At 44.8% G+C, this 27,311-nt stretch overlaps 2 protein-coding genes across 3 annotated transcripts in view; one reads left to right on the forward strand and one right to left on the reverse strand.

Annotated features, from left to right (window-relative positions):
* Positions 1-122: 122 nt before the first annotated feature.
* rtkn2 (rhotekin 2) lies at positions 123-8,549 on the forward strand. Its single transcript, XM_088384664.1, has 12 exons — positions 123-656; positions 1,135-1,331; positions 1,724-1,770; positions 1,868-1,921; positions 4,216-4,333; positions 4,529-4,729; positions 5,013-5,107; positions 5,527-5,633; positions 5,714-5,845; positions 6,380-6,548; positions 7,191-7,298; positions 7,424-8,549. The coding sequence occupies exons 1-12, from the start codon at positions 507-509 to the stop codon at positions 8,008-8,010; spliced, it is 1,965 nt and encodes a 654-aa protein (XP_088240790.1). The 5' UTR covers positions 123-506; the 3' UTR covers positions 8,011-8,549.
* An 843-nt stretch (positions 8,550-9,392) lies between these two features.
* arid5b (AT-rich interaction domain 5B) overlaps positions 9,393-27,311 on the reverse strand; it is a 56,111-nt gene continuing 38,192 nt past the window's right edge. For both annotated transcript variants that reach the window (XM_088384663.1, XM_088384662.1), the window contains exons 6-11: positions 24,285-24,406; positions 23,298-23,676; positions 20,059-20,111; positions 19,521-19,618; positions 13,030-13,228; positions 9,393-12,821 (exon numbers count right to left, since the gene is read on the reverse strand). In XM_088384663.1, coding sequence (XP_088240789.1) covers positions 11,052-12,821; positions 13,030-13,228; positions 19,521-19,618; positions 20,059-20,111; positions 23,298-23,676; positions 24,285-24,406 — 2,621 coding nt within the window. In that variant the 3' untranslated portion in view covers positions 9,393-11,051. The remainder of the gene's footprint in view (positions 12,822-13,029; positions 13,229-19,520; positions 19,619-20,058; positions 20,112-23,297; positions 23,677-24,284; positions 24,407-27,311) is intronic.

Here is a 27,311-nt window from a genome sequence, read left to right on the forward strand (position 1 = left end):
TCAAAAAGTGAAACTCAAATCACGTCTGCTTTGTTTCAAGGTGACGCGGTGACGTAGCCTATTGTCAGTGCAACGGCGCTTGGTGTATAATCACGTGTACGTGCCGGCCCGAGGGCGGAGTGGTTTGTTATATTCAATAAATCACAATGAATACCTCTTTTTGGATATTTTGTTTGATAGTACACTGCTTTGCTAAAGTGTTACCAAACTACTTGCACACCCGTGTCTTCATATATATAATTGTCATGACGATTGCGTCGACACCCACATTACGAATCAACAAATGCAAGTTGTGAATACAAAAACTTATGTATTATATTAATATATTATAATATTAACAGCTAATTGATAGTAGCTGAAATTAACCCTGTCATCCTGTTTATGTATCGAAAGAAATACTTTTGTTTGATAAAATTATTTAATGCCGGTTGACATGATTAACAAATCGAACACCCCCATTTATTTGAAGTTGGAGCAGGAATGTGCACGCGCTCTCCAAGCAGCGAATGGAAAAAAAAAACATGGACGACCAGCGGGATTTTCAAAATTCCAAACGAAACAAGAACTCAAGCATGGCCATCTCTGGTAGCTCTGCCGTGGCCATGGAGATAAAGAGGAAGAAAATACGAAAGAGTGCTTTATTCCAGCAAACGGAGGTAAGAATACAGTATTGCCCAGATTCTGCTGTTTGCATGGAGTCAAGTTGACAACTCGGGTGACGCCCGATTGGATCCAAACGCACCGTGAAAAAGGAAAAGATATTAGCTTGTTAACGACATTCGTATTACATGAAATAACTCCTAAAACCTCAAATAACTTCGAATTTAGTTTGCTTAATACTCGTAGTTTTATGTTTGTAACTTTGATAGTCATGTTTTGCAACAAAATGGCCAATGTAAAATGGAGACAGAAATGCAAAAATATGGCAACTTTAACCTCGTACTTTTCATATCAAACAACTTAGTACAATATGCATGCTATAAACTGTAATGCGAGTAATTACAAATGTTTTTGGTAACCTTGTTTAGTTTGACAAAAGTGAGAAAAACTCTCAGAATGATGTTCTGCACAATGAACAACATTTAAAGAGATGCCATCTCTTCCCATCTAATGTGTAAACGATTCTCCTGCAAGAACTCAAACCTTCAAGAGAAGCTGGACTTTGAGGTGCGGATGCGAGAGGGAGCCTACAAGCTGCTGCAGGCCTGCAGTAAGAGAGAACAGATTCTCAGCGCCTCCAGGAACCTGTTGACCTGCAATGCCAGGATCAAGGCCTACATGGGTAACATGCAGAAGACAAAGGAAGGGCACAATTTGACAGAAGTCAGCAGGTAATGTTTCAAAATCCATGCAAACATTTATTTTGAAATATGAGGGATTATAGGTCAATATTGGGGTTCAGAATTCACGTGGACCTTTTCATTTTTGTCATTTTAATTAGGATAAAAAGCTTGAAAACGAAATAGTTACATAGCAAAATAGCACACATTCATCAGCAATTATATACATATTTACATTTATTACATGTAATAAAATATTAATTTGTAATGTACTACATTTCATCTTGGTTAACAAGAAGCAGAATGAACAATTAACTGGTGTATTTATCTTTTTTTCTACTCCCTTAAGTTGAACTCGCTTCCTTTTCCAACTTACTCTTCACTCACTGAGCTGTTTTGTTGCAACGATTGTAAATGTTATTTTCAAACTGTGATTGTTGCAGCAAGTCAGAGGAGCGTGTGCCATGTAGAGGAACAATTGCTCTGTCTGGTGAGTTGCCATCTCGTTCTTTTGTCATGCCTCAGAACTGAGAAAAAGCAAAAGATGAGCCACTCAATTCAGAAGTTACCACTTTGCTCTGTTGCAGGGCTTCGTATTCCATTGATGTGGAAGGATCAGGACCACTTCAACAACAGAGGAAGTGAGTTTCTCATTCTAAGATTGTCATTACCGTATTTTCCGGACTATAAGTCGCTCCGGAGTATAAGTCGCACCAGCCATAAAATGCCCCAAAAAGTGAAAAAAAATTTATATGAGTCGCTCTGGAGTATAAGTCGCATTTTGGGGGCAATTTATTCGACAAAATCCCACACCAAAAACAGTCATGAACGAGCAACAACAGGCTAAACGATAGGTATGCTAACGTGACAAACACAAAGAAAGAGCTGAGAACGGGCCTGACGTAACATATAGAGTGATTAAGGACAACTATTACATGAATAAAATGTTTATAAAACCATCGGTGTCACTCCAATTCATTAAATAGCAACAACAGGCTAAACGATAGGTATGCTAACGTGACAAACACAAACAAAGAGCTGAGAACGGGCCTGACGTAACATATAGAGTGATTAAGGACAACTATTACATGAATAACATGTTTATAAAACCATCGGTGTCACTCCAATTCATTAAATAGCAACAACAGGCTAAACGATAGGTATGCTATCGTGACAAACACAAACAAAGAGCTGAGAACAGGCCTGACGTAACATATAGAGTGATTAAGGACAACTATTACATGAATAACATGTTTATAAAACCATCGGTGTCACTCAAATTCATTAAATAGCAACAACAGGCTAAACGATAGGTATGCTAACGTGACAAACACAAACAAAGAGCTGAGAACGGGCCTGACGTAACATATAGAGTGATGGACAACTATTACATGAATAACATGTTTATAAAACCATCAGTGTCACTCCAATTCATTAAATCCATCGATCGTTCTTTGTCAACAATGGGTGCGCGCGGCTGAGGGCGCTTGCACTTCAAAATATTCCACAGGCTCATATAACGATAGATAAACTATATTTCAAATAACTATAATATAAGCCAATAATATTATCAAACCATCCGTGCACTTTAAATCCATTAAATCTATCGATCAAATTCCTCGTCCTTTGTCAACATCGCCGCGCGTGCGCCATGACGTCAGCCTCGTCTTTATTCCACAGATCTAGTATATAACTATATTGTAGCGTTAAGAAAGTACAAGGATAGACGTGGGTTTGGTAAACGGCTCTTTATTAAACAAAACAAACTTCCAAGCGTGTGGCGGCGTGGACTTCCACACACGAGAGCTCCATGGCATAGGACCGGGCGTGCGTAATGGCCATGTCCGAGCCCCATGCACCGTTCGCGGACAGCCACTCGGCCGAGCGCCGGCCCTCGACTCAGTAGAGTAGGACCGGGCGTGCGTAAAAGCCATAATAGTTTTTCAAACCTTCTATGTCACTCCAAATCCTTAATTCCTTCAAACTCTTTGTCCTCCGTGTCACTTAGAAATGATCACCGCTAATGATGCCGATGTTGTCCTTACGTGGATACGTTTGTCCATTATGTAAACAACCGCCGCGCCGCGCCGTGCTACTGACGTCACTTGAAATAGTAATCCATTGGTACATCACGGTTCTCCAAACTGTCTTTCTGCTGCTCGATTACTGTTTTCAGCTGCATATTTTACAACTTGAAGTTTGTAACCTGCAAAATATGAGTTTCTTTTTGGTGCCATTTTTCTTAAGCCCACCCAGTTGATGAGTCACGGCCAACGGTGAAATTTAGAGCGCCCTCATCCAGTTTCGTCTGAAAATATAATTTTTTTTTCAGATGTAGTTTTTTGTTTTGTTTATTTGGTTGTTTTATCAAAGTCAAAGTCTGCTTTGTCGTCGATTTTTTTTCATATACTAAGACACACAAAGAGATTGAAATTACGTTCCCACTATCCTTCGGTGAGATAGTACACATATGCATACAAGCAACACAAAAAACCCAAGAAGGCACAAACAATGAATAAATAAGAGTGTTGAATAAATAAATGATAAATAAACAAATAATAATAAATAATAATGATAAATATAAGAGGAGCAAAAATGGAGCAAGTGTACATACAGCAGACAGTGGACTTGGATATGGTGCTTTAAAGTGTTAATTGCTTTATTTGATGTTTTCTCTTTTTTATGTTTTGAATATGTTCAAGATAAAGATGTAAAAGCATGTGAAGTGATCAACTATACTAAAAATAACATGGGAAGTGGTCAACTATACTTGTAAGTGATGTCTTAATGATCAAGTAAAAATTTGTGAAAAAAAACATATATAAGTCGCTCCTGAGTATAAGTCGCCCCCCCACCCAAACTATGGAAAAAAACGCGACTTATAGTCCGGAAATTACGGTACTCCCTTTTTATTCTTAACCTTGTATTTTTATAGGCTCACGGCGGGTGGCCATCTTCTGCGTGATGCAGATGGGCTGCCAGGTGTTTGACACCAAGATGGCAGTGGTGGACAGATCCATTACGGACGTCTGCTTTGAAGAAGTCGCCATCTTGTAAGCGCCTGCTGTACGCCACATACAAATAGACGTTTTGTTTTATAACCAATTATTCTTTTAATATTCTATAATTCTATCGCAGTACATCATTTGCTTGAGTCATGCAACAGTGATCCCCAAATGCGGTGCAGTTTAAAATCTCAGTGATCTGTAATAATCACAATATCGATCACGTGTTTCCAAATATGGCAGCAAAGATGCAGTTCCCGATTTTAAGCTGCGGGTGGAGCTGTGGAGCTGCGCCGCGGAGGACGAGCTCACCCTGGTCAACACACCGAAGAAGCTGGCAAAGAAGCTGCGGAATTCTTTGGGGAAGACCGCCGGGAAGAAACTCTGCCCTCTGCTGGATACTCCAGACCCCGACACGTTCCTCCAGCACAACCCGCTACCGCCGTATGTCGTCGTTCGTGTTTGTTTGTTTTTTGTTTTTTTGTGTGTGAGCAGCCCACATCGCCGCTGGCTGAACCATGCAGGCTTTGTCATGTCTCCTTGTAAGTTTTTCAACACCAAGTGAGTGTTGAAATGGGATTTCAACATTGATTTAATGTGAGCACAAGGGGGATTTGTCACAAAAATAATAATAATAAGGGGAGATGCTTTTGAATGCACTTTTTGAAGTCTGTAGCACACTGTGCTTGTATAGTGAAGTGCTCTGTATTTTGTGTTCTTGTTCCAGAGGAGCCAAGTTCAATCTGCTGGCCTACTCCACCATGAGACTGCCTGAGGCTGAAGGCACCTTCCAGTCCCATTCGCTGGTGGTCCTCCAAAATTGTAAGAAATCAAAACACATCTGGGGGTTTTCAGCCTATTTTATGTATTCTAGCTTTGTCAGGCACAACTTTTTTTTTTTTTTTTTTTTTAAACCAATAATGCAAATATTTTCCCTTCTAGTGTTATGGGCTTATGAGTCCAGTTGTAGCTACAGATAAAAATATCATCTCCTTGGGGGAATTCACTCAGAAATATATGTAGAATTGATTATCCCATCAATTACTCTGGTAAAAACACAGAAGAGGCTCGACATGGTTGCGGGCATCGCAAATGTGGTTTGACAAGTGTTCTAGTTTTTAAGCAAAAAATATTGACAGCAAATTATTGTCGCTCTGCCTCTTATAGCTCACATACATTGCCTTCATCTGTTAAATGTAAACCTAATGTCAAGAGTTTGGGGCTGCTTTCCTCCCTGTCAGCTGATTGTTCGTCCTGGCTTCCACTTTACGGAAACTTGTGCTGCCGCTTGGTGGCCCAGCCTGCGTGTATGACGCAAATTGTGATGGCCGGCTATCTCGACCACAAGGTAACGTCTACTGCTTTTGTTCTTCCAAGCCAGAGCTGGTCAAAGTCAAAACGATGTAACTGACATGTGTGTCCCGGTAGCAAAGCGTAGCGGGCCTGGAGCGCCGCTGCAGCCTCTACTGCGTGCTGAGCGCCGCCACCTTGTGTTGCTACTTCAGCCCGGAGGAGGCAGACGCCAAATTGCAGCCGGCGCTGCGGCTGGCCGTCAACAAGGTGGGGCCAGTCACCTTCGCAATCGGACACGCCTCTCTTCATTTCACGCTCGCTTAAGCTTGTTGATTAAAAATGACAATGCCGCATTGCCACTAAAACGGTGCGCTTGGCAATGAGGGAGGGACGGGCAACATGGCACAATTAGGAATGAATAAAAATCATTCAACGTTGATTTACTTAGAGGTGCTTGAAGGACTTGCACCTGCTTCCTCTTCTAGTGAACATTTGCCACACATAATGTGCTGTTTTCATGCTGCGTGTCAGGCTGTCATTTACGCTTTACTTTGAACAGAGTAAAAACGGGATCTTTGGATGGCAGAGTGACTTTTTTTTTTCAAGTTCATGAAAGAGGTTCGAAAGTCTGGAGATCGTAAAAATGTTTCTTCAAAAGCAGATGGAAAAGCAGTCTTCTGTAAGAGCCATGTGTGCGGATCCTCAACAAAATCAAATCGCTTCCAGTCAGCTCCAAAGTTTGCTAGCTACTCGTCGACTTTTCCTTTTCAAAGAAGCCGTTGTTTGGGTACTGCCTTGCAGGACACTCGCATCCAGGTGATGGGAAAGGAGTCGGGAGGGAAGAGGTTTCGCAGTCTGTCCATCATCAACCCTTGGCCAGAGGAAAACCAGACTGAAATCTTCACAGCAGACACCAGCGAGCAACTGGACCAGTGGCAGGAAGCGCTGCATCAGCACCTCTTTGATCAGAGTGAGTCCTCCTCTCACAGTCAACCCCGAATATTGGGAGGGTAATGTTGTATTTGCATTTTCAAATTTGTCAAATGAGAAGATTAAAGTGCAATGTAATTACCACCTATTTCACATATGACAGTTTCATTACATTTCAACTGCTCAGACACACACTACAAACGATTAGCACATATGGTAATGAAAAAAACAGAAGCCTGTGGCTAAGCAAGCACCAACACTAAATTTGAATTGAACAAGAGTGTTTGGTGACATCATCTTACCGGCTGTACGGGCGAGGTTTGTTTTTCAAGTTGGAGGGAAGCGGAAGCCTTCTCCTGCTACTGCTGATGTGTGCCATTATGTCCTGACGGGCTCCTGTAGTGCTTCCGCCATGTTTGTAGTTCTTTGAGTAGCACTTCGTCAAACTTCAGTTTGACCTGCCAATAACATAATTTGAGGAAACAAAAAGAACAAAAATACTCGTTAGGACAGTTTTCCAAATAAGAGCCAAGTGTGCTTGCTTCATAACCCATGCAAACAGTTCCATTTTTACACTATTCACTATGTTTGATGTAAAAATAAAACCAACTGTGGGTGGGATCATTTTGTTGACTGTGTACATGTCCATTTGTTGGAAGAGTCAAGTTGTTGTCCTTTGCAGGTCAGTGGCTGCACTGCTGCGAGCAGCTCATGAAAATCGAGGTGGTGTCGCCACGGAAACCATCCCTCTTCCTCACCAAGCAAGCCGACTCTGTTTACAACGAATTGAGTGAGTCCTGTGCCGTATAGAAAGACCGATTAATTGACAATTAGCTCTTTAAAAGTGAGCAAAAATTGGAAAAATCTCCTCACAACCTCCACTTTTCAAGGCTTCACCATATATGGTCCTTGCAGGCATCAATTCTCCAGCCAAGATTGAGAGCATCACTGACATCATCCACAACAAGATCCAGGAGACTGACGGCCACTTCCTGATTGGTCAGCAGGAAGCCAGAGAGCCTCCCAATTGGTCGGCTCTTTTCGGCGGCTCCCGCTCACTTGTATTGCAGAAGACGGCGGCTACTAAAGTTCTCTCACCGAGTCAAAGCTGCACGCCGTGTTCAAGCCCCAAGCCTTGCTCCAGCTCCACGCCCAATAGTGGCAAGAAACGGCGCGCCCCGCTTCCTCCCGCCACACCCGACGCTCCGCCTCCTTGTCACGCTCCTTGCCCTGACAGACCTCCTCGTCCTCCTCTCTCGCACCCGCAGAAGGAAAACACTTCGCGGGTCAAATCCAAAACGGGAAGGCCTTCTCTGGATGCCAAATTTTCCGCCATCATCCAGCAGCTGCAGCAGCACAACAACAAATACAGCGGGGGCGCTCCGGCACTGAGCCGCAAGAACGCGCCGCTCGCTTTCGCTCAGGTCGACAGACAAGGCGATAATGCTCCCGCACTGAGGAGCAATCTGAGGAAGTCCTGCCGAGAGAGGATGAACTTCTAAGACAACACGGAACACGAAATTGAAATGAATAAAGATGAGTGGGATAACATTTGACATTCTCTAATGCGAAAGAGATGACAGAAGGGAGACATTTCACACAAACATGACACTACTGACAAGCCCCAGCATGGGTGTGCAAACTTTTGTGCTCAAGACGGAGCCACATTTCATTTTTAATAGAGGAATAGAAATGCAGTGGACCCCAGCTACTGTGAATAGCTTACATTTGTATAGAATTGATGGCCACTATAAATGCATTAAAAATCGTTTTTAACCCCCCCCCTACAAAAATATATGGACAGAGATAAACTCAATTAAAACAGGCAAAAGGGTTAGCACCCCACCCAAAAAAGATGAAAAAAATCTGCAAATAGATGAATAAATCCGAGCTGCAAGTATGTGGGGGTCCACTGTAGTATTTTTTTTTCATTCATTAATTTCTTAATAATAATAGTAAATGATTTTCATTTCAAATCTGTATTATTACTAACTATGATTAATCTTGCTAAATAGAAAAAGTAAAATTATTTGGTATTTTATTATTTTGTGTGGTATTTTATCCAAGCAGGCAAAAAGGCAGCAAACACTAATCCAAGACTGAATGAATGTGAAGCTAATGTGATGAATACCTTTGTGTGTGCGTGAGAGGAGTTCGCAAAAGCCTTGAAAGGAGCGAAAACAGATTGCCAGTGGGTGTTGAGCTCGGGAGGAGCGCGAGTGCAATTTAATAGTCCCGTTGTGTTGCATATAACGCTCGCTTTGCAGAGTACGCGTTGGCAATTATTCATTAGACGGATCGGCCACATAAACAAGAGTTCATTCGCGGTCGTGGCAATGTAATTATTTTTATTTTATGCCCTTTTTATGAATGGAATCACTTCAATTAGTTTGACATCCCCCAAAGCAACATCTGACTTGCAAAAGAACAATCATGGGACTTTATGAGCTCAGGCAAATTTATCCGATTACGTATGTGGGTGCGTGTTTTCAAGTTTGACACATATCCTTAGGGATTTTGGCCGAGCAGCTGATCCTCTTATTTCTGCTTTAGTTGTATTGATTGATTGACGATATTAGAAGCTTTCAGGACAATGTCCTGAATTTCTGCTTTGACATCACCATCAGTGGAATTTTGCCCAGCTGAATCAGTAAACACGAGAATTAATGTCATTCTGACTTGGTGGATTTTATTTCTGTCCTTGTTAGAACTTATTTGTTCTGACGCCTGTTTATTTTGGGTGTAATTACAATGTTGACCACGAGGCGGCAGCACACTAGTTGGACACTAAATTTGACAAAAAAAGTCAGTCTCACAGGCCACGCAATTTAGAACCATGAATGCAGCCTATTCACACCTGAGCATCAACAAACACATGCAGACCTTTTTAGATAGTAAAATATTTTAATTAAATATACAGGTCATAGCATTAAAAAAAAGTCTAATTTTTTTGTCTCTGCCAGCTGGCTGATTGGTAAACACATGGCTACTGTATCAAAACACACTTTTTGAGGATGCACCAAAAAAAAAGATAAAAGTGAACATAAAATAACTAATCCTTAATTCCAAAACATAGTGTTTCGTTAGAGGCTAGATGTGTGTACTTTTTTCTCTTTCACTCATACTTACAGATATAGTATACTGCCTTTGATGCTATTTACAGGTTATAACAGTTTGAATAGGATAACCACCACTCTCGCGTGAGTGCGGTGCGCTATCTACAGTGCTATTTATTTTTATTTACACATACACACAAACACACACGTGCACGCACACTCACCCATGAGGAGATGACGAAGATAGAAGAGAAAGAAAAAGGTCAAATTGATCCCGTGTATTGATTTTTTCCCCCCTCAGATAAGACAGTGCTCGTTGCTCAGGGAAAGCAACATGAACATATTCAATATTGTTTCAGGACAGTGTACTGGTATGTTTTTTCTACTCACAAGTAACACAGCTCAGCACTAGTTGACATCTGCACGCTACTAGTACTGCTTGTGAAGTGCTTGATGTTAACGAGTAGCACATAGTTGCCAATTCGTGGAGCATTTTGCTGGTCCAGTAACATGATGTCAATTAGTGTATTATTTTCTCATATGTCCCCTCTAAAGTGTATATGAGCACCTGTCACACAAAAAAAATAATGGATCTCAGCACAGGTAATCACAAGCAGAAAGAGATTTCTAAACAAAATTTGCACCTCATCAATCATTCTCGAGAGAAAAATAACTCATTCCAAATGCCTGCTACCTCCCAACATTTAGTGCTACGAACAAGATCGCCAGACGGGGAAAAAGGCACAAATATTTTCAAAGCGTTCTAAGTGACCACATTCTTACTTAAAAAGAAAAATCATACAGCGGATATTTTTTTCAGCGTGTTTGGACTGTAAAAGCTCATTTTCAAGTCATGAATAATAAAGGCAGTGAAATGGGGCGAGCATTCCGCAGCGGGCGACTGCTTCATTACGCTCGTGCGACGGGCCGCTACAGTCCCAAGATGCTTGATGGATTATTGAAAAAAAAAAACTCCAATCCCATAACCACATTCATTCATGTGAAATGGATTTGGACAGGTTCTGTCCCACAGCACCTCTACAGGTTACATTTGTCAGTGCACTCCACTGCGTCAAAAAAGCAGAGCCACTGAAAGCCAGTGATGACGGTGCCGATACATTTTGGCGAGTGGTGGGTAAGCAGGTGCCTGCTGCTGTAGTGTTTGAAGCCACACGGTTTTAGCCCTCGGACGCAGTAAACAAAAACGGCGCGACTGCCCGCTGATTCCCGCCGACAAAAGGGAGCACATCCACGTCAGAATTGTGCAAATAAGGGTACAAACAAAAAGATACAGTAAGTGGTGATAAAATACAGAACAGTGCAAAGGATATGAAATGTATCAACTAATACCGAAAAAATTGAACTTTTAGTCTGTCTCGCAGAAGAGTTTTACAATCAGTCACCAGCCTTCCATCCGGGCCCATCTGACGACTGAGCCGCTGTCTTTGCTTGGCAAGGGAAAAGGGCCAGGGCAAGCCGGGCGTCCCTCACAGTCTAGTGCTGGGGTGTACTGAGGAGAGCTGCGGCGGGGGCAAGGTGGAGAGCGGGTACATGTGGTGCAGCAGGTCCCCATAGAGGGCCGTTCCGCCCGGATGTCTGAAAAAGTGGTGTGGGCTGGGGGCAGAGGCCAAAAGCTGCCTGTGGAGCAGCATGGAGTGGAAGGCTAAGGGGGGCACGAGGGGGGACACGGCCGACTGGCTCTTCAGGTACTGCAGGCCCGGGTGCTGCTGGAGGGCGTCCTGCGCCACCAGGCTGCCGGGCGGGTACATGCCGGCGTAGAGGGCCGCGGCGTGAGGCAGCGGGTAGGCGGGGTGGCCCTCGGGTAGCCGGTTGTTGAGGTGGACGGCGTGGGCCGGCTCGGCGGCTTTCAGCTCCTCCGGGTCGCTGCGGCGGATGGCGGCCGCCGGATGGATGGGCGTCACCACGCGGACCTTCCTCTCTGCCAACTCCTCTCCCTCCGGCGGTTCCCCGAGGCTCCGTTTACCGGGCCGCACAGGGCTGTTGAGGGACGAGTCGGATGAGGATTTGGGACTGGGAAAGGGTGGTGACGGGTCTTGCTTGGGAGGCGAGACAGTCATGGGGGGAACTCGGCACGCCTTGGGGTGAGAATCCAAGCCCTGGTGCACGACGGGGTAGGGGAGGCCGCAGAAGGAGGCTTTGGAGAAGGCGGACACCCGCTGAGAGAGCGGTTTGGCCACGGTGAAATCTCTGGGCTCGTCCTCGGGCTCTCTACTCTCGCCTCGAGTTTGTGCGTCGTCGCTGTATTGCGACCTGTAAGCCAGGCCTTCCTGCTCCGGGCCTCCGCAAACAAAAGCCTGCCCACCCCGTCGCTCCCCGTTAGCGTATGCGGCCATCCTGTCCTGGGTCAGGCAGCTCTCCGTTTGCCTGTACAGACTGTGCAGGTGCGGCGACGAGTAGCGGTCCGCGGCAAAGCTGCGGGCAGCCGGGAGGAGTTTGTCCGAGGTGTTCTCAGCAGCGTCCCGGTCCGGAGTCCTGGGGAGATACGGCTGCCACGGGGCACTGACGTGAGGCTGCAGGATGTGGCCGCTGCTCTTCTCTTGTGGTGGCTTGATGCTCTGCGCATGCTGAATGACGGACGGCCGGAACATCGGCGTCGCCTCTGGGACGCTGTCGGACACATGCCGCCTCTGACTTTCGTCCTCGCCTTCCCTCTTGTCCGCGTCTCTCTCGGTCGCAAGACACGGCTGTAGAGACGACGCGTACGAGAAGGACACGGACTCGCACACTTGTGAGAGGAGCTTCTTTTTGGCCAGAGGAGACATGACGCCTTGGCCGCCTTTGCAGTAGGCGCCTATCTGTGCGGGACTCTCCTTCCGAATCACCCCGTAATCTTCCTTCTCCGGGAAGGGATCCGCGCTCAAGTCTATGGACTGCCTCTCCTGTTTACAAATGGGTAAGACCTTGCCCACCCTCCCGCCGTGACTCTCCAAGGAGGACTCGGGCAGCGCCACGTGTCCGACGGGTTTGTTTTGGTCCCAGCGGTGAGGCAGGTAGGTGCTTTTGGCAACCGGGTGGACTTCGGTCTTGGCGGCTTGAAGGGCCTCGCCGATCTGCCTCCACTCAGGCTGGGAGCGCATGGCGAACGGCGCTCTGCCCGAGTCGGCCTCTTTGTCGGCCAACGATTCCTCTTTCTTCAGCGTCACATGAAGCTCCTCCTCCTCCTCCTCGATGACGATGGCTTCCTCCGCAGCGGGCGCTTCCAGCTTTGTGGCCGCTTCCCCTTTTACCTTGGAATCCTGCAAATGGCATACATCGAAATGATTAATTATCGATTCATTGGATAAGCAATTAGTTGTTGATTAATCATCTCGCCTCTAAAAAATATGACCTGAATTAAGATGTCATAAAGTAGACCAAGTTGGCCTTGAAAATCTTGCAACCTAAAAGCCGCTCCTCAAAATGTATACGTGCATGTAAAGATGGTGGAAGACGGTGGCCACCAACCTGTGATTGTTGCTGGCCCTTGGCCGCCTCGCCGCACTCCTTCTTGGCCGCCTGCTTGGCAGTGCTCGGGCCCTTGGCTTTCTTGGCCCCAACGCCTTTGGCCTTGGTTGACGGCGGCTTCTCCTGGCTGCGGGGTTTGGCCAGGGGGAGGGGCTTGTCCTGCTCTCCTTTCAGGTGCCTCTCGTACGGGAGGAGAAGCCTGCAAGAGGGTTGTCGACGCTGTTATATCACAGAAGGCTTGGCCAACACAATGGCAACTCTGGACATGTTCAGTGTCTGGCGAGGTCAAGTCGCAATTTTTGTCTTGTTGCGCGCAAACTCGATTGTTCAACAGAATAAACCTTGATTAGTCACACGAAGGGAAAATTGCAGCTTTATAGCCACTAAGTGGAGAGAAGAAAAATGCTTGTGGCAACTGTCGTGGAAGTGAGTACGAGCAGCAGTCTTGCATGTGTAAAAAATATGAATAAAATAAAATTATGTGGATTGATGTGGTTGTGGGGAAAAAAGCACGATATGGACTCATCATAATATTAAGTAATTATAGATCCTATAAAAGCAAAACATGCTTTGGAGGGCGGTGTTGGCTCTAAATTTCATACTTGGCATGCAATAACTAATCCTATTGTCATGACACAATGTTAGGGGAAATCCACTCACACATGAATGCCAGAGAAGTGTGTGTGTGTGTGTGTGTGTGTGTGTGTGTGTGTGTGTGTGTGTGTGTGTGTGCGCGTGCGTGTTAGCTCCTGCTGAGACACATCACACTGCTTATTATTTGAACCTTGAGAGGAGAAGAATAAATGCTGGGCTTTTCCTGGCCATGATTACACCGTAGCAAATTTTGGGAAATTTACCATTGGCAACATGATTCATCACTTCAGCTGGTGTGTGTGTGTGTGTGTGTGTGTGTGTGTGTGTGTGTGTGTGCGCTTGAACCGCAGTAGCACAGCTGACGGCATTACATGCAGACGCTCGCAGCCAACAAAGGCCACGTGAAGCCAATGGGAACATTGCGGGGCTTTGCTAGTCCTCATCCCGACATTCCAAGAGTTCACAGTCAAGTTGTAATTTTAATGAGGGCTCGTGCGCAAAGTCGCAACTTGAGAGCTGTTTTGAGGCTATGAAAAAGAGGCAGAAAAAGCAGGACCATATTATTTCAATTGAAAAGATATATATATGATTTTCTACTGCTTTTTTATTTTTAACACCCACAACATACTTTTGCAGCCCGGAAGAGATGTTTTGCTTGCTCCTCATAAAAATCCTCCAAAACACTTCAAGAGGCAATGTGGGAATTTTTTTGTTGTGTTATTTCGCTCTTTGAACAAGGAAAAAAGAAAAAGGCAGCCAAACGACATTTCCTCCAGCTGCTCTGGCAAGCCGCCGGCCAAGAAAGGAAATGTACCATTAAATGCGACTCATTGGAAGGCATAATGACACCTTCACGAAGAGCAGCAACCACGGCAGAAAACAACACACACGCATTTGTACTCTAAGTATTTGTGTGTGGGAATGATGCCGGCCGGCTCAACTGTGAAGGAATGTCAGAATGGGATGGGTGGGGGGATTATGTACGAGCTGAGAGAGAAATGACTGGCTTCTTGTGTATGTAAATGGAAAAGCCTAACAAGCTATTCTGGTCAGAAAAAAGCCCCCACGAAGTGAGTGGCAGGAAGTTCCCAACATTGTGGGAAGGATTTTTTTGTGTTCAAACTTAAACACAAAGTAGCCCTCAAAAAGATTGTCCAACTTTTGACCACGTCCCCCAAAAGTGCTTGATGTCTTGGATGGCTGGTTCCGATTGGCTCAATCCAGGTCAAGGTGAGTACACCTTTGCTTCTTTTTCAGATGTTAACCTTATTTTAGATTTGCTCGATGGTTAAAAAGTCAACAGCAAGGCTGAGCACACAATTTGTTATTTTTTACATTTTCCAATTGGGACCAATTTCTTCTTGAAACTCGTCTGACAGTTACAGAGTCGTAAAATCAACTTGCCTGTGAAAATAGGTCATCAAGATAAAGGTGAGTACGCAATTTGGTTTTTCCACATTGTGATAATGTGCTTCACTTCCTGTTTTTCATGACATTTAAAGAAGCATGATGTCAACATTATCTCACCAATCTTTTGTCAACAGTCGCAGTGACGATTACTTTTGAACATTTTCATAAATTGTAGTGGTTAAATTCTTCTTTGCACTTGTCTGAGCGGTTACAGAAGTGGAAAGTTACTAACTTGTCCTTGGCAACACGTCATCAAAGTTAAAGGTGAGTACAGGATTGATTGTTGGTTTTTTTCTCCATTCATTTTAATGTAGCAACTAACTTCCTTGGAGGACTCCTCCTGCCACAAAACAGGAAAATAAAAAGGTGTCGTAACCACCAGGGGCCACATGGAGGCGCATCTTGCTTTTGTAGGGGCTCGGGTGGCTGCCAGGCGAGGGAGGGGTGAGGTGGGGGCAGGGGGCGGACTGCCGGCAGTGGAGAATTTCATTAAGGCAGCACCAGCAACATTTTTATGAGGTCAATAAACACTTAACTTCCTCTCATGCCAATTTATCAGCCGCTTCTTATTTGAGCGCCCGCTTTTTCCGCGTCGATAACAAGTGACTAATACATGCGCCGCAGAGGAGGGGGGTCGCTTGAGAGAGGGGGGAGCTCTAAATGTTGAATAAATATAGAAATATCAGGCGCGAGCTAATCTGGGAACGAGATGAGTGCTGATAAAAGGATATTATGCATGTCGGCCTGATCTTAATAAATCAGCAAAATCCAGAATGGTTCATTCAAAGGGACCCTGCCAAGATGAGCATGTTTCTAGTCTCACGCACGCACGCGCGCGCACACACACACACACACACACACACACACACACACACACACACACACACACACACACACAAGCAGTTGGCAAAAACAAGGCAACTTTACCAGCAATGTGCTGCCTTGCTTTGCATTTGGTTTTACAGGAACAAGCGGCGGCGTGTCAGAATCCAAAAAACGGAGGCCCGAAGTCACCAAATTTGTGGAAAAAGCCCGCAGGCTGTTCCACTTGCACAACCTCCTGCCACCATCTGCGCCCCAAATTAATTTTAGCCGCTGCTGTGCGTTAAGATCACAGGAATAGACAAAAAAAAAAAAGGAGGGAGACCAAAAAAAGAAAAGAAAAATAGGACAATTTAAAGGGCGAGCGGAGCCAACACAGATTAGGAGCAGAGAAAATGATTTGTTTTATTGTATTTTACAGGCCCGGGAGCCCATGAAATACACGACCCCCCCCCCCCCACACACACACACACACACACACACTCTCTCTGCTTTGGATGCATGCCTCAAAGCCACTTTTTGTCTCAAAGCCAAACCACTCGAGGTGACCCTCATTCATGCACTTAAAAGCAGAGGGCAGCCAAAGAATGTAGAAAAAAACCTAAGCCCTTTGTCACATCTGAAAACAGCAGATTTAAAATGACCTCTACTGTTCCATCCTCCCCCCCGCTCTCATTAGCCGCCGCTCCTCCACTGTGGCAGGTGGACGCGAGCTCGCCAAGTCTCGTGTAATAATGACGTGAAAAGCCGCAAGTGGTGCTGAACACGCTCCTAAATTCTTGAAGATGTCATTTCTATTTATATAATAATGTATTATTATAGTAATTTATAATTTATGTAACTATTATATTTTTTTGTCCTGACAATAAGAAACTAAGCAATTTCAAAATGGCTTCCTCACCACATGCCCTCCCCTCCCAAAATAAAAATGCAGACATGCAGCATATGTATGACAGAACGTCATTAATTTCATTAGCTACGCCCAACGATTTATTAATCTTGGCAGGGAGCAATGCGTTTGTTGAACTTTGGCTGAAGCGGTTTTCTCTGCGCTTACTTTTGACGGAATTCCACACGTGAGGGAAACGAGCCAATCTTGTTGTTTAGGAACATGAGGATGATTTTTAAAAAGCCCCAACTGTGCTGTTAAGTTGAATCAATTTGACTGGGCGGTGATAAGCAAGCAATTGCTTCGCCATCTGTTGCTGCATCTGCAAATTTGGCGTCTTCGGTTTTATTGTAGTTCCTAAAATGATTATTAGCCTTTTTTTTAATTATTATTATTTCAAGACAAAATATATCTTGTAAAAATATGACCAACATCTCGTGAAGGAAACAAAATCCGAAAGTGATGTCACCACGGATGCTAACGCTAGTCCTGCGGCAGCGGTGGCGGGTTATTTCAGGTCACGAGGGTCGGTTGCTCAACGTGCGCCGTAATGCTGAAGCTGCTGCTTTTTCAGGTCAAACTATTACGCGGTGTTACTTTAAGCGACGACAGCCATTAAATCACGTCTTGCCTGGCTGTGTCTTTCTCCGCCTCGCCGCTGGCTGACAGAACCAAAATGGCAAGTAAAATTGCCTCTAATACGCTTTTCCTGCGAGAAACGTACACGCGCGCACACACAAACTGATGGATCTGCAGTACGGCAAGGACGAAGCAAAGAGATGCTGACAAGTGCAAGATAGTGCTGAATAACATCTGCACTTGCAGGCACCCACACAAACGCGCGCACACACACACGCACACATACTGTACCCTCTGTTACGATTCCCAGCGTGAGGCGCAAATATAGTTTGGCCCGCAAAGAGCGATGCTTTTGCGACATCCCTACACCAAGGACTCAGTCAATAAAAAAAAAAAATCAGCATATTGGAAAACATTTGATACACTCAGCTGTTTTTTTTTTGACCTTGCACCGCTTTTGAAATAACAAAATGACTTGCGTTGGGTTTGCGCGTCGCTACAGCAACACCGCATCTCCGCCCAATGACACGAGAGAGGGAGAAAGAGAGCGAGAGATTAAAAATGTAGGAGCTGTTAAAAGGCGCTGACCTGTATCACAGGCAGTGGAGGCGCGCGCGCACACACACACGCAGAAAAAAGACCAGTCTATTTCAAGGTTATTGATGCCATCTTTTTCATGACCTCATTTTTAATTCCGAGTGCCGCAGCCCCGCCTGACGGCCCATCTCATACAAGTGTTTTTTTTTTTCTTTTTCCTGAATAAATATCATTAAAGCCTCGCCAGCCGCTGCAGCAGACGCTCGACTTATTGATTTCTTTCTAATGAACAAGTGTGTGTGTGTGTGTGTGGGGGGGGGGGTAAGGTACAATTAGTCGAGGTTATCTGCTGTTCAGCTCGTACGTTACCGCCATTACGCCTGAAGATGGACGGATGGACGGCGTAAATACGCTCATTACGTCGTTGGCCATGTCGGGAACTAGTTCAAACAATTGACTGGTTTGAAGGGCAGATGTGATGTCAGATGGACGTCTACAAACGATGGGTTCTCTCGAGTGCCCATCAAGTGTCAAATTGAGCAGGCAAGTCAATTTATTAGCAAAAAGCTTCATTTTGCCAGACCCTTGTGCGTTTCTGCAGATTGCAATTTTCAAGCAATTTGTAGGGTACTTTAAAGCGTATCATAAAAATGTTATTAAAACACCTGGAAACTAATTTCAATTGTGGAATTAATATTTGGTCTACCTATAGCACAAAGGCATAAACTGAGTTGGGTGAAATTTTATGCAGCACAAAATTGTTGCTTTGTGCAGCTGACTCATCTTTTGTGCGTTGACCAATGATGAAAGGTGGAACGAAAGACACCTCCGGGGAGCAAACGTGCGCTCGGCCACGCCGGCAAACAACCTCATTCATCACGCCGCCCGCAACGTTTGCTCAGCTAATACAAGGCGGCTAATTGCCCTCCGAGCAGAGAGCGAGCGCATCTTGCCGCTGTTATAGCTTTGTATCGATTCAGCCGTATTTTCCTCCCAGCTGTCTTCCGTGACCTCAGAAGCACAATGGCAAAACTTTCCAGTGCAGTACAGTTTGGGAACGGGTCAAATAAAGTTGGCAGGGAACAAAACTCTGACAACTATTCCCCAAATCAAATGCGTTCAAGTTATTTCACCACCAAACGATAAATTAATTCCTGACAAAATCCCTTAAAAAAAATCCAGATTTTGCCAAATAAAAGGCCAAGTTGCATAAAGCACAGTCCCAAATGAACTTTTTCCCTTCCTTCGCTTCTTCCGTCTAAGCAGCAGTCTGACATTTCCTAATAAACTCACTCTTGACTGTGTGATCTTCACACTCCCTCCGCCCCCGCCTAACCCCCATATGGTATTACTGACAAGCGTGTGTTTGTGTGCACGTTTACGTTGTGTTACACTTAGCGTTCGCTGGAGGGCAAGACGACCGACTGCCTCATGGGTGACCCTGGCATCACTTTGTTGGGAACTTGCTTTTCTTTAACCTTGCGCAAGTGAGCGTGTGTGCGTGTGCGCGCACGCCCTCCCTCCGGCTCATGCCCATATGCTTGTTTTAATTTTGTAGTAGCATCTCTGATGATGAGTAGGAGGAGATGCTGCAATGTCTTAATGGTGTGATGAGATGAACATCGATGGCGGTCTTGCACGGGGTTCTTTGCCAACTCACCTCTCGTAGTGGCGGCGCGTGCAGGTGGCGGCGCTGGTGCTGCTGGGGTTGCCGCCCAGTTCGTCGTACACGTGCTTCCACTGCCTGCGGACGGTGATCTGCGGGGCCACACGTGACATCATCATGTCAGGAGGAAAATACGATCAGCGCACGGGGAACTGCTGACTCATTCGATCGGCAACTCCTCATCTCGTCATGTCACTTTTTCCCCAACGGGCTTCAAATCGTATTACATAACGCGCACATGCGCTTGGTTGGTAGTACGGCATGAATTGCGGTCCGGGGCCACGGTGTGGGAGCTGATGAAATAATTTGGAATTATTAAATTACGTACACATCATTTAAAAAGTGGCGTCACTCCGTGTGGGGACCGGTGCCAATAAAACAAGGCAGTTTAAAAAGTTTTCCATGTATGAAGCAAATTGCTGCCACGCCAGAGGAAATAAAAAAAGTTGTAGTGTGTGTAAACGTTTGCGTCATATCATGAAATGCGGGCTTGGCTAGGGGTGAGCCTATGAGCACATATGTGAGCACTTACCAGCTCGTATCCTCCTAGCTTCTGAGCGGCCTCGAACATGGTCCAAAGGTTGACTGTGGGCGGGGTTGGGGTTTGGGGGAAGGCAGACAAACAAGGACAAGTCAGCAATGCGGGGAGATGAAGTTCCACAAAAACAGAGAATCTCAACATCACTAAATATAGAAAGGACAATAATTCGGTTAAAAAAAAAAAAAAAAAAAAGGGTTCTCATGTTATATATTCAAGGTGTCATGTTATACATCTCATATTTAAACGTTTCACATTTAAATAGCTTCATAAAATATTAAGACTTTTGTCGTGATTCACGTTTCAATGACCTTGACAAAAAAAAGAACATTCTTCAAAGCCAAATGGAAGAATATTCAAAACAAGATGACAGTTTTATAGACTTTTTTTTTGCCCTCATTTGAATGCATTTAACCTTTTTTCACTTCTAAGACTGTTAACATTGCGGGAAGAAAAAAAAAATGTTATGAAACTTATAATCATGTGGGGAATTTAAGGCCAGAACAATGCTTTTTCTTCCCGGCGCTCGTCGAAAAGTCGACTTGATTGTGTGTGCCGCTTCCTTTCAACTTGTCAAATCAAGTCAAATGATGCCGTGCGCTGTCTGGATCTAATTGCAGGGGGAGATTTCCCTTTGAAACGAGGCCAAGCGAGAAAGCAGAAGAAGCGGCCGCGCGCATGATGGGTGTTGACTTTATTGGAACACGCCGAAGGAATGTGCGGATGACATATTCCCGCTCGGGCCAAATGAAAAGCAGCAATATTGGAGCCCGAGCGCGATGCGTACCATGCGCTGAGAGGACATCAAAGTGTGTGTGATCAGTTATTCAAGTCAATTATCAATTCAAATATTGTGGCCGCCATTCTCTGATCAAAATTTTATTTGGCGAAAGTTTTCCTGTTTCATGTTTTATGCTGCAGCGCCCCTGAGTGTCAACTGAAATTGAAGTCAAAGTGCCTTCAGGGAATTTTCAGAGTGAATGTTTTGTAAATCATCATATTACGTTTATATTTACATTTTACACAAGTTGGCAGTTTGTAGAACAAAAAAATGCACTAAAGAAAACAAAACAGGGCTTCTGAAAGGCTGCGGCTAAAAGTGCTCGGCCATTCTGGTCTGGCCTCTTTCCTGTTTGGAACATGATTGATTTGCAAGCACAAACAAGCGAATGTGTGATATCACATTACAAGTATTGCGCAACATTTCTAAAAATGGCCTCAACGGTGGCTTGTCTTTGAAAAATCTCTGCCACAATTTCTCCACTAAATATTTGTATTTGCTCGCTGCAACAATAACACCACTTAACATTTGTATTTGTGGAGCCAATAAATACACCCCCTGCCCCAAATCATTGAGTATCACGATAAAAAAACTGAGGCTTCGCTGGGAGGAGAAATCCATCAAAATTCAATCTGTGCTTACACAAAGCCTTGCATTTGTCAAAATGACATTTTCCTATCTACGCCTTTGACAGCATTGATTTTTTTTCTTCCTTCTTTCCTTGTCGCCACGCCGGTCGGAATAACAAAGGCTGAATGGAACGCCAGCGTTTCCGTCATCATATTGTCTTGTGCGACTGACTGCCTGATGGATTCTTTAAGCAGCTTGTTATGCAGCATCTGTAATGACCACGTTGGAACCACGGCCGCCTTCGTCTGCTGTGTGTGTCAAGGCACACGCGTCTCTCTTTGGTGTCGCGTCATTAGCAATCGCTTCTCTTGATTCCCTCGCCAATTAAACAGCAACACAATGCGTCGTCGGGGCAACACAAATTGGTACCCGTGTTGGCGGTGTGATCGCCCGATATAGGGTAGCAGTCTTCATTTATAGCAATGAAGTTTGTGAACAAAATTGCACCTGTTGCTGAATTTCACCCTTCATTCATAAAATGAATGAAAATGAAAGCCAGACATGATGATGATCAGTTTTGAAGGACAAAACAAAACCATTTCAAAAGCTCAAGAACAAAAAAAAGATGCGACGGCAGCCATCTCAAGTCTCAAATAGACGGAACTTGTTCTCGTCTCGCTGCGCTGGAAAATAAGAGATCAGCGGCCGACATGTTGAATACATTTCCGAATGCGCGAGAGACCCGTTTACGCGGAAAAAAAAAAATAATTAAGATAACATAGCAACGATTGACTTTAGCGCGGACGAGGCGGAATGACAAACAATGCGCGTTGGGATTCTTTGGATGTAAATCACGGGGAAGATGCCAACAAGGCCCGACATCACTCAGCCATCTGTCGCAGAGCTCGCTTCCATACAAGCAATAGTTTCTTGTGATCAGCGGCAGCTGCACGTTTTTGCGGCGCGCGTCTAGAGGGAAGATTGTGGCTACAAAGGTTGCGACGTAATCATTGGCATTCATTGACACGGGATTCCTTTGCTTCAAAACCTCAACGTTTGACTCTGAAATCATCCAAAGATTGGCAGCATTAATCAGAAAAGATCATCTCACTTGACAATCCGACTGGTGGCCAAATCTGGTGCTCAAGATCGGGAACAATATCAGGCTTCTTTCTACAGAGACGATCATCAAACTTGGATGCCAGTTCAAACTTGAACAAACGTCCTTAACCTGGAAATAACTCCAGTTTTTTTGTCAAACTCCACTTTGAGTGTCACAAAGATTTTTTTGGGGGTACAAATGCAGTCGTTACCGCCCTCTAAATGCAACTCGACTCATCCGGCAAACGTCCTCTAACAGCGTCGCAAGAACACAAAGACGACAAGGCGTACATGTGGCGCTGATGAGAAGACGTCTAATCTATATTTTGGTCCATCATGCAGGTGGCAACAGACTCTCGTTTGTTTTGCGGGCCGTTTGATGGGGAGGCTCCAGAGAGAGCTCCTCGCCTCCTTTGTCAGCTTTCGTACCACATTTGCATTCGTTTCGTGAGGCATGCGCCAAATCGAGCGCTTTTGAGTCTTTCGACTCGTGACTGTCGTACCAAGGTGAACTGCGGCTGGCGCTTCGTCTCACCTTGAAAATGAAGTGGGCCTCCTTTGCTACAACAAAAATGTTTGTGACCTGGGTAACGTTTTTGTGAATACTGTATTTTGGAGATAATGTTCAGTATGGAAGTGAAGTAAAGTAAAGAAAGGTGAAGAGGACGTCAAGTAAACCATCTGACAAATAAAATGATAAAAATGCCAGGAGCAATCAAGAAATGGAGGACGATGAGGTGGATGAAGTGAAGCAACTAATACAAGCACGTGAGCGACTCACTCTGTTTGAACCCCAAGAAGGGGATCCTCTCGATGGGTGTGTCCCTCTTCTTCATGTACTTGTAGAGCTCCACCAGGAAGGCCTGCTCGTCCTCTCGATTCTCCTCACTTGAGGCCATCGCCTCCGCCGCCGCCATGTCAGCCGCCGCCATGTCGGCCGCCGCCGCCGCCGCCGCTTCCTCCTCATCGTCCTCCAGCGAGGAGGACGAATCCCTGACGTCTTCCTTCTCACTCCTCTCCTCCGCCATTTCCTTCGGTTGCTCCTTCTCCTCGGGCGGCGCCTTCCTGCCGAGGCCGCCGCCGGCCTTGTGTTTGGGGGCGGAGCTAAGATTGACGGAGCTCAACTTGCCATTGGCTAATGCTCGACAGCTCGCTTTAATCTAAAAGGGCGACAAGGACAGCGGTCAGGTCGCAAGTTCCAGAAGTTATTATGTCAAACAATGAACAATGTTGGTAATTTTAATTGATTTATTATAAATAATAAAAAATATTAGTAATATAATACTATTTTGTAAACCATACACTGAAAATGTGTTTATTTTTTAAAAATATTTGGCAGCATAAACATATCGACCAAATAAAAAAATGCATTCAATAAAGAAAATTAAAAAGAAATCTACTACAAATAATACAAAAATGTAGAATTATTATTTTTTTTGTTATAAAATAATTACAATACAATTTTTGGATTTATATTATATATTTTATATCCGATCCGCGGCCATTGTGACGAGCTGACCCTTAAAAACGAGCCGCTTAATTTCTTTGTTGTATTTTTGTGCGGTGTTTTCCTCCGCATCGATTCTGGGTCAGTGCAGATGAAGCACAGATTAGCTGGATAGACACCATTGCTGCTATCAATTTAACCGCTCAAGGTCGGCAGGATAACGGCGGAAGGGGAAAAAAACACACACAAACGTAGTTTCTTGTGTTTCTGAATGTCATACTGACGCGTGCATTGAAACGAGGGGAAAAGTGGTGCATCTACCTTGGGACTTTTGGTCTCCGGGCTATTGGGGTCCTGAGCCGTGCCCAGCGCACAGCCCGCGGAGTCCCTCCTCTGCGAGATGGACAACTTTTTCTTGCGGGGACGCCCCTTTAAGTTGGGAGCTGAGGACAAAAAGACCACATCAAGGGTTCAACCCAAAAAGCCTCTCAGTCATAAGTTGCGTCATGAACATATAAAACGCGTACTTGTGCCTTATGACAGTGTGTGTCTAACCCCCCCCCCCCGGTGACACCCCCACTGACCCGCATTGCGTAAGCGGGCCTGTCCCCATTTTCTTCCCCTGTCGCGCACCACGTAAGCACGCCATTATGCCACGTAACACGGCGAGCGAGGCATTGATTGAGCTATACAACAACAACTCCAAAAACGAGGCCGCCGTGTTGTGTGGCCAACAAGTGCCGGGTTGCGTAAGGCCAGCGGCCGTGCTATTGATTCCCACCCACGTTAAGAGCGGGCCAGGAACATAGCAAAGGTTTTAAAGCACCTCGAGATGTTTTTTTTTTTTCCCCTGCAACCAGATATTTTATTTTCCTTCAAAGGGTTGTTGACATCTTCCACTAAACGGCAGAAGCAGAATTTGTTTTGCACACTCACCACTTCCTATGTCGCCGTCTGTGCTTTTTATGCCTCACTGACCTGACCACAAGACGATGACTTATTATATGTTCATGTGTGACACTGCCAAGGAGGACATGTCCGACCAATCAGAAGCCAGAAAAAATCCTTTCCGTAAAAAGGTGCAGTAACCAAAAAAATAAAAAAATTGCTGCTGCTCCACTCCAATTCTTTTGGAGGAACATGCTATGAAGCATTCCAATTCACAAATTTCTGTTACATTAACAGTGTAGGTGTGTAACGGCGTAGTAAACGGAGGACTTTTGTCATGTTTTGCCAAAGGTGCCGGCGGTGTCGTAACACGGTGACCCGGCGTTTGCGACACACCCCGCCAGCTGTACTTGTTCAACACAATTGTAAACCTGCCTGTCGCTTTTGACAAACAATCCGTGTGGCCGCCGTGAGCCAAACGGGCCAAAGGTGAACACAGAAACACGAGCGCGAAGAATTTCGCAGTAAAACCGCAACGTACGAGTGTCGCTGTCAAACAGCAGAAGGGATTTACTGAGGTGGCCCTTTCATCGCCTCAGCAACATTCTGTAGATTTGCACCTTAGCCAAAATTAACACATACCACCAGAAACACTAAACTTTTTGAGCGCTGACAGATTTTATGCCTACTATATGCTCACCTTGCTAATATTTCAGTTTCTGAGCGCATGTTTAACGACATGCTTTTTCAAACAGGTGGCCTGAAAGCACAACTAACAAACAAGTGACCCACATATATGTTATGAAAGCAACTGGAAGATTGCCTTTGTGCGTGTTTATTTACATTGTAAAACATACGAGTGAGTCAGCTTAGTCGATAAGGATCATGGAGATTTGTCAATGAAATGGGACGCGCCCACAAAAAGGTGTTTTATAACAGGTTATAAAAGGCATAGTGGGATATAATTTAAAACAAACACAAAATAGCACAAAAACAAGAGTGTGGTCATCATGTTGGTTGGTTTGGAGATGCTTGCTAACAAGCGAGCTACGTGAGTAGCCAACCTAACTGCCTAGTCACACTTGGATATTAAAATTATACGTTTTTTTTAATTTGATTGACACACAAAAATAACAACTCCCATTTCTGGAAGTCTGCTGTGAATATATCAAGATGGCTCCCAAACATGAGCATTACGTACTCAAACACGCTGCATCATAACAATGCCTTCTTGACTTTAGTGCCAGCTGCGTCGGCCATTATGCTCACATTATTTTCTGACTTGTTTGTGTAGCATTCTTCATCGGGATTATTTCTCACATTTTCATGTCAGGAAAAATACATCAATTTGAAGCGTATTTTGCACATCTATTTGTCTTTAGTGTACGGGCTGCGTGAATTGCAGTAGTATTTGTGATTACAAAAAGCGGGGCAGCCCCCTCCCCCCCAACACTAGAAGCGCATTACTATGCACGGTTATATTCACACGCTATTATCGCAAACATTCTGTCAGCTGACAATTATCAATCAGCGTCAGAAGGCAACCATTGCCACCATTGCCATGGTGACGAGCCCACATCCCAGCAATCAGTTACCCTGGTGGATGAAATGCAATATATAAATATAGCCGACTTGCTCGGTCAACTGCTATCAATTACAATAACTATGATGATCAAAGAATAATAATAATATGAATATTGGTTTTAACAGTGTCCAAAATTAAATTTAAATTATGATGAGGATGATTAAGTCTTGTGCAGGCGTGCCTAATGGCCCTTCCGTGCTGGTCTATGAAGAGGAGTAAATAGTCCTCTCATCTGCACGCTGTCTCCCACACTTGTTGTGACTCAGTGGTTCTTCCCACTCACGCTCAGCATCGACCGCCGTTACAAACACACCAGACGCCTTTGCATCCAAATTCGCCCTCGCCACACATGCCATGCAAATTGCCAACTTGAGCCAAAAATAACCGCTTCCACTTCATGTTGATGATGCGCTAGCTTGTAATGAGGAGAAGAGCGTCACAGCTGTTGCCCTGGCACCCATCTCCCCTATCCGTTGCTACTAAATAACTTAATGATTAAACTTAATAACTAAACATACTAGCTAACATCCTTCTAGCTGGACAACTGCTAACCAACTAAAATTTCAAAATAAAATTTAGGAATTCAGCAAAACACACACACACACGCACACACGCACACACGCACACACGCACACACGCACACACACACACACACACACACACACACACACACACACACACACACACACACACACACACACACACACACACACACACACACACACACACACACACACACACACACACACACACACACACACACACAGAGCAGATCAAATGAAAGCAATTTAGCAGACAGCGCTTCAGCGTGAATTTCTCTGCCTTATTAGGGAAAGTCATTTGGGAAGGCGAGCCAGAGAAAATAATGAAAAAAA

This window comes from Syngnathus floridae, chromosome 9 (genome assembly GCF_059516105.1).
Source record: "Syngnathus floridae isolate MCC-2025c chromosome 9, RoL_Sflo_1.0, whole genome shotgun sequence".
Lineage (NCBI taxonomy): Eukaryota > Metazoa > Chordata > Actinopteri > Syngnathiformes > Syngnathidae > Syngnathus > Syngnathus floridae.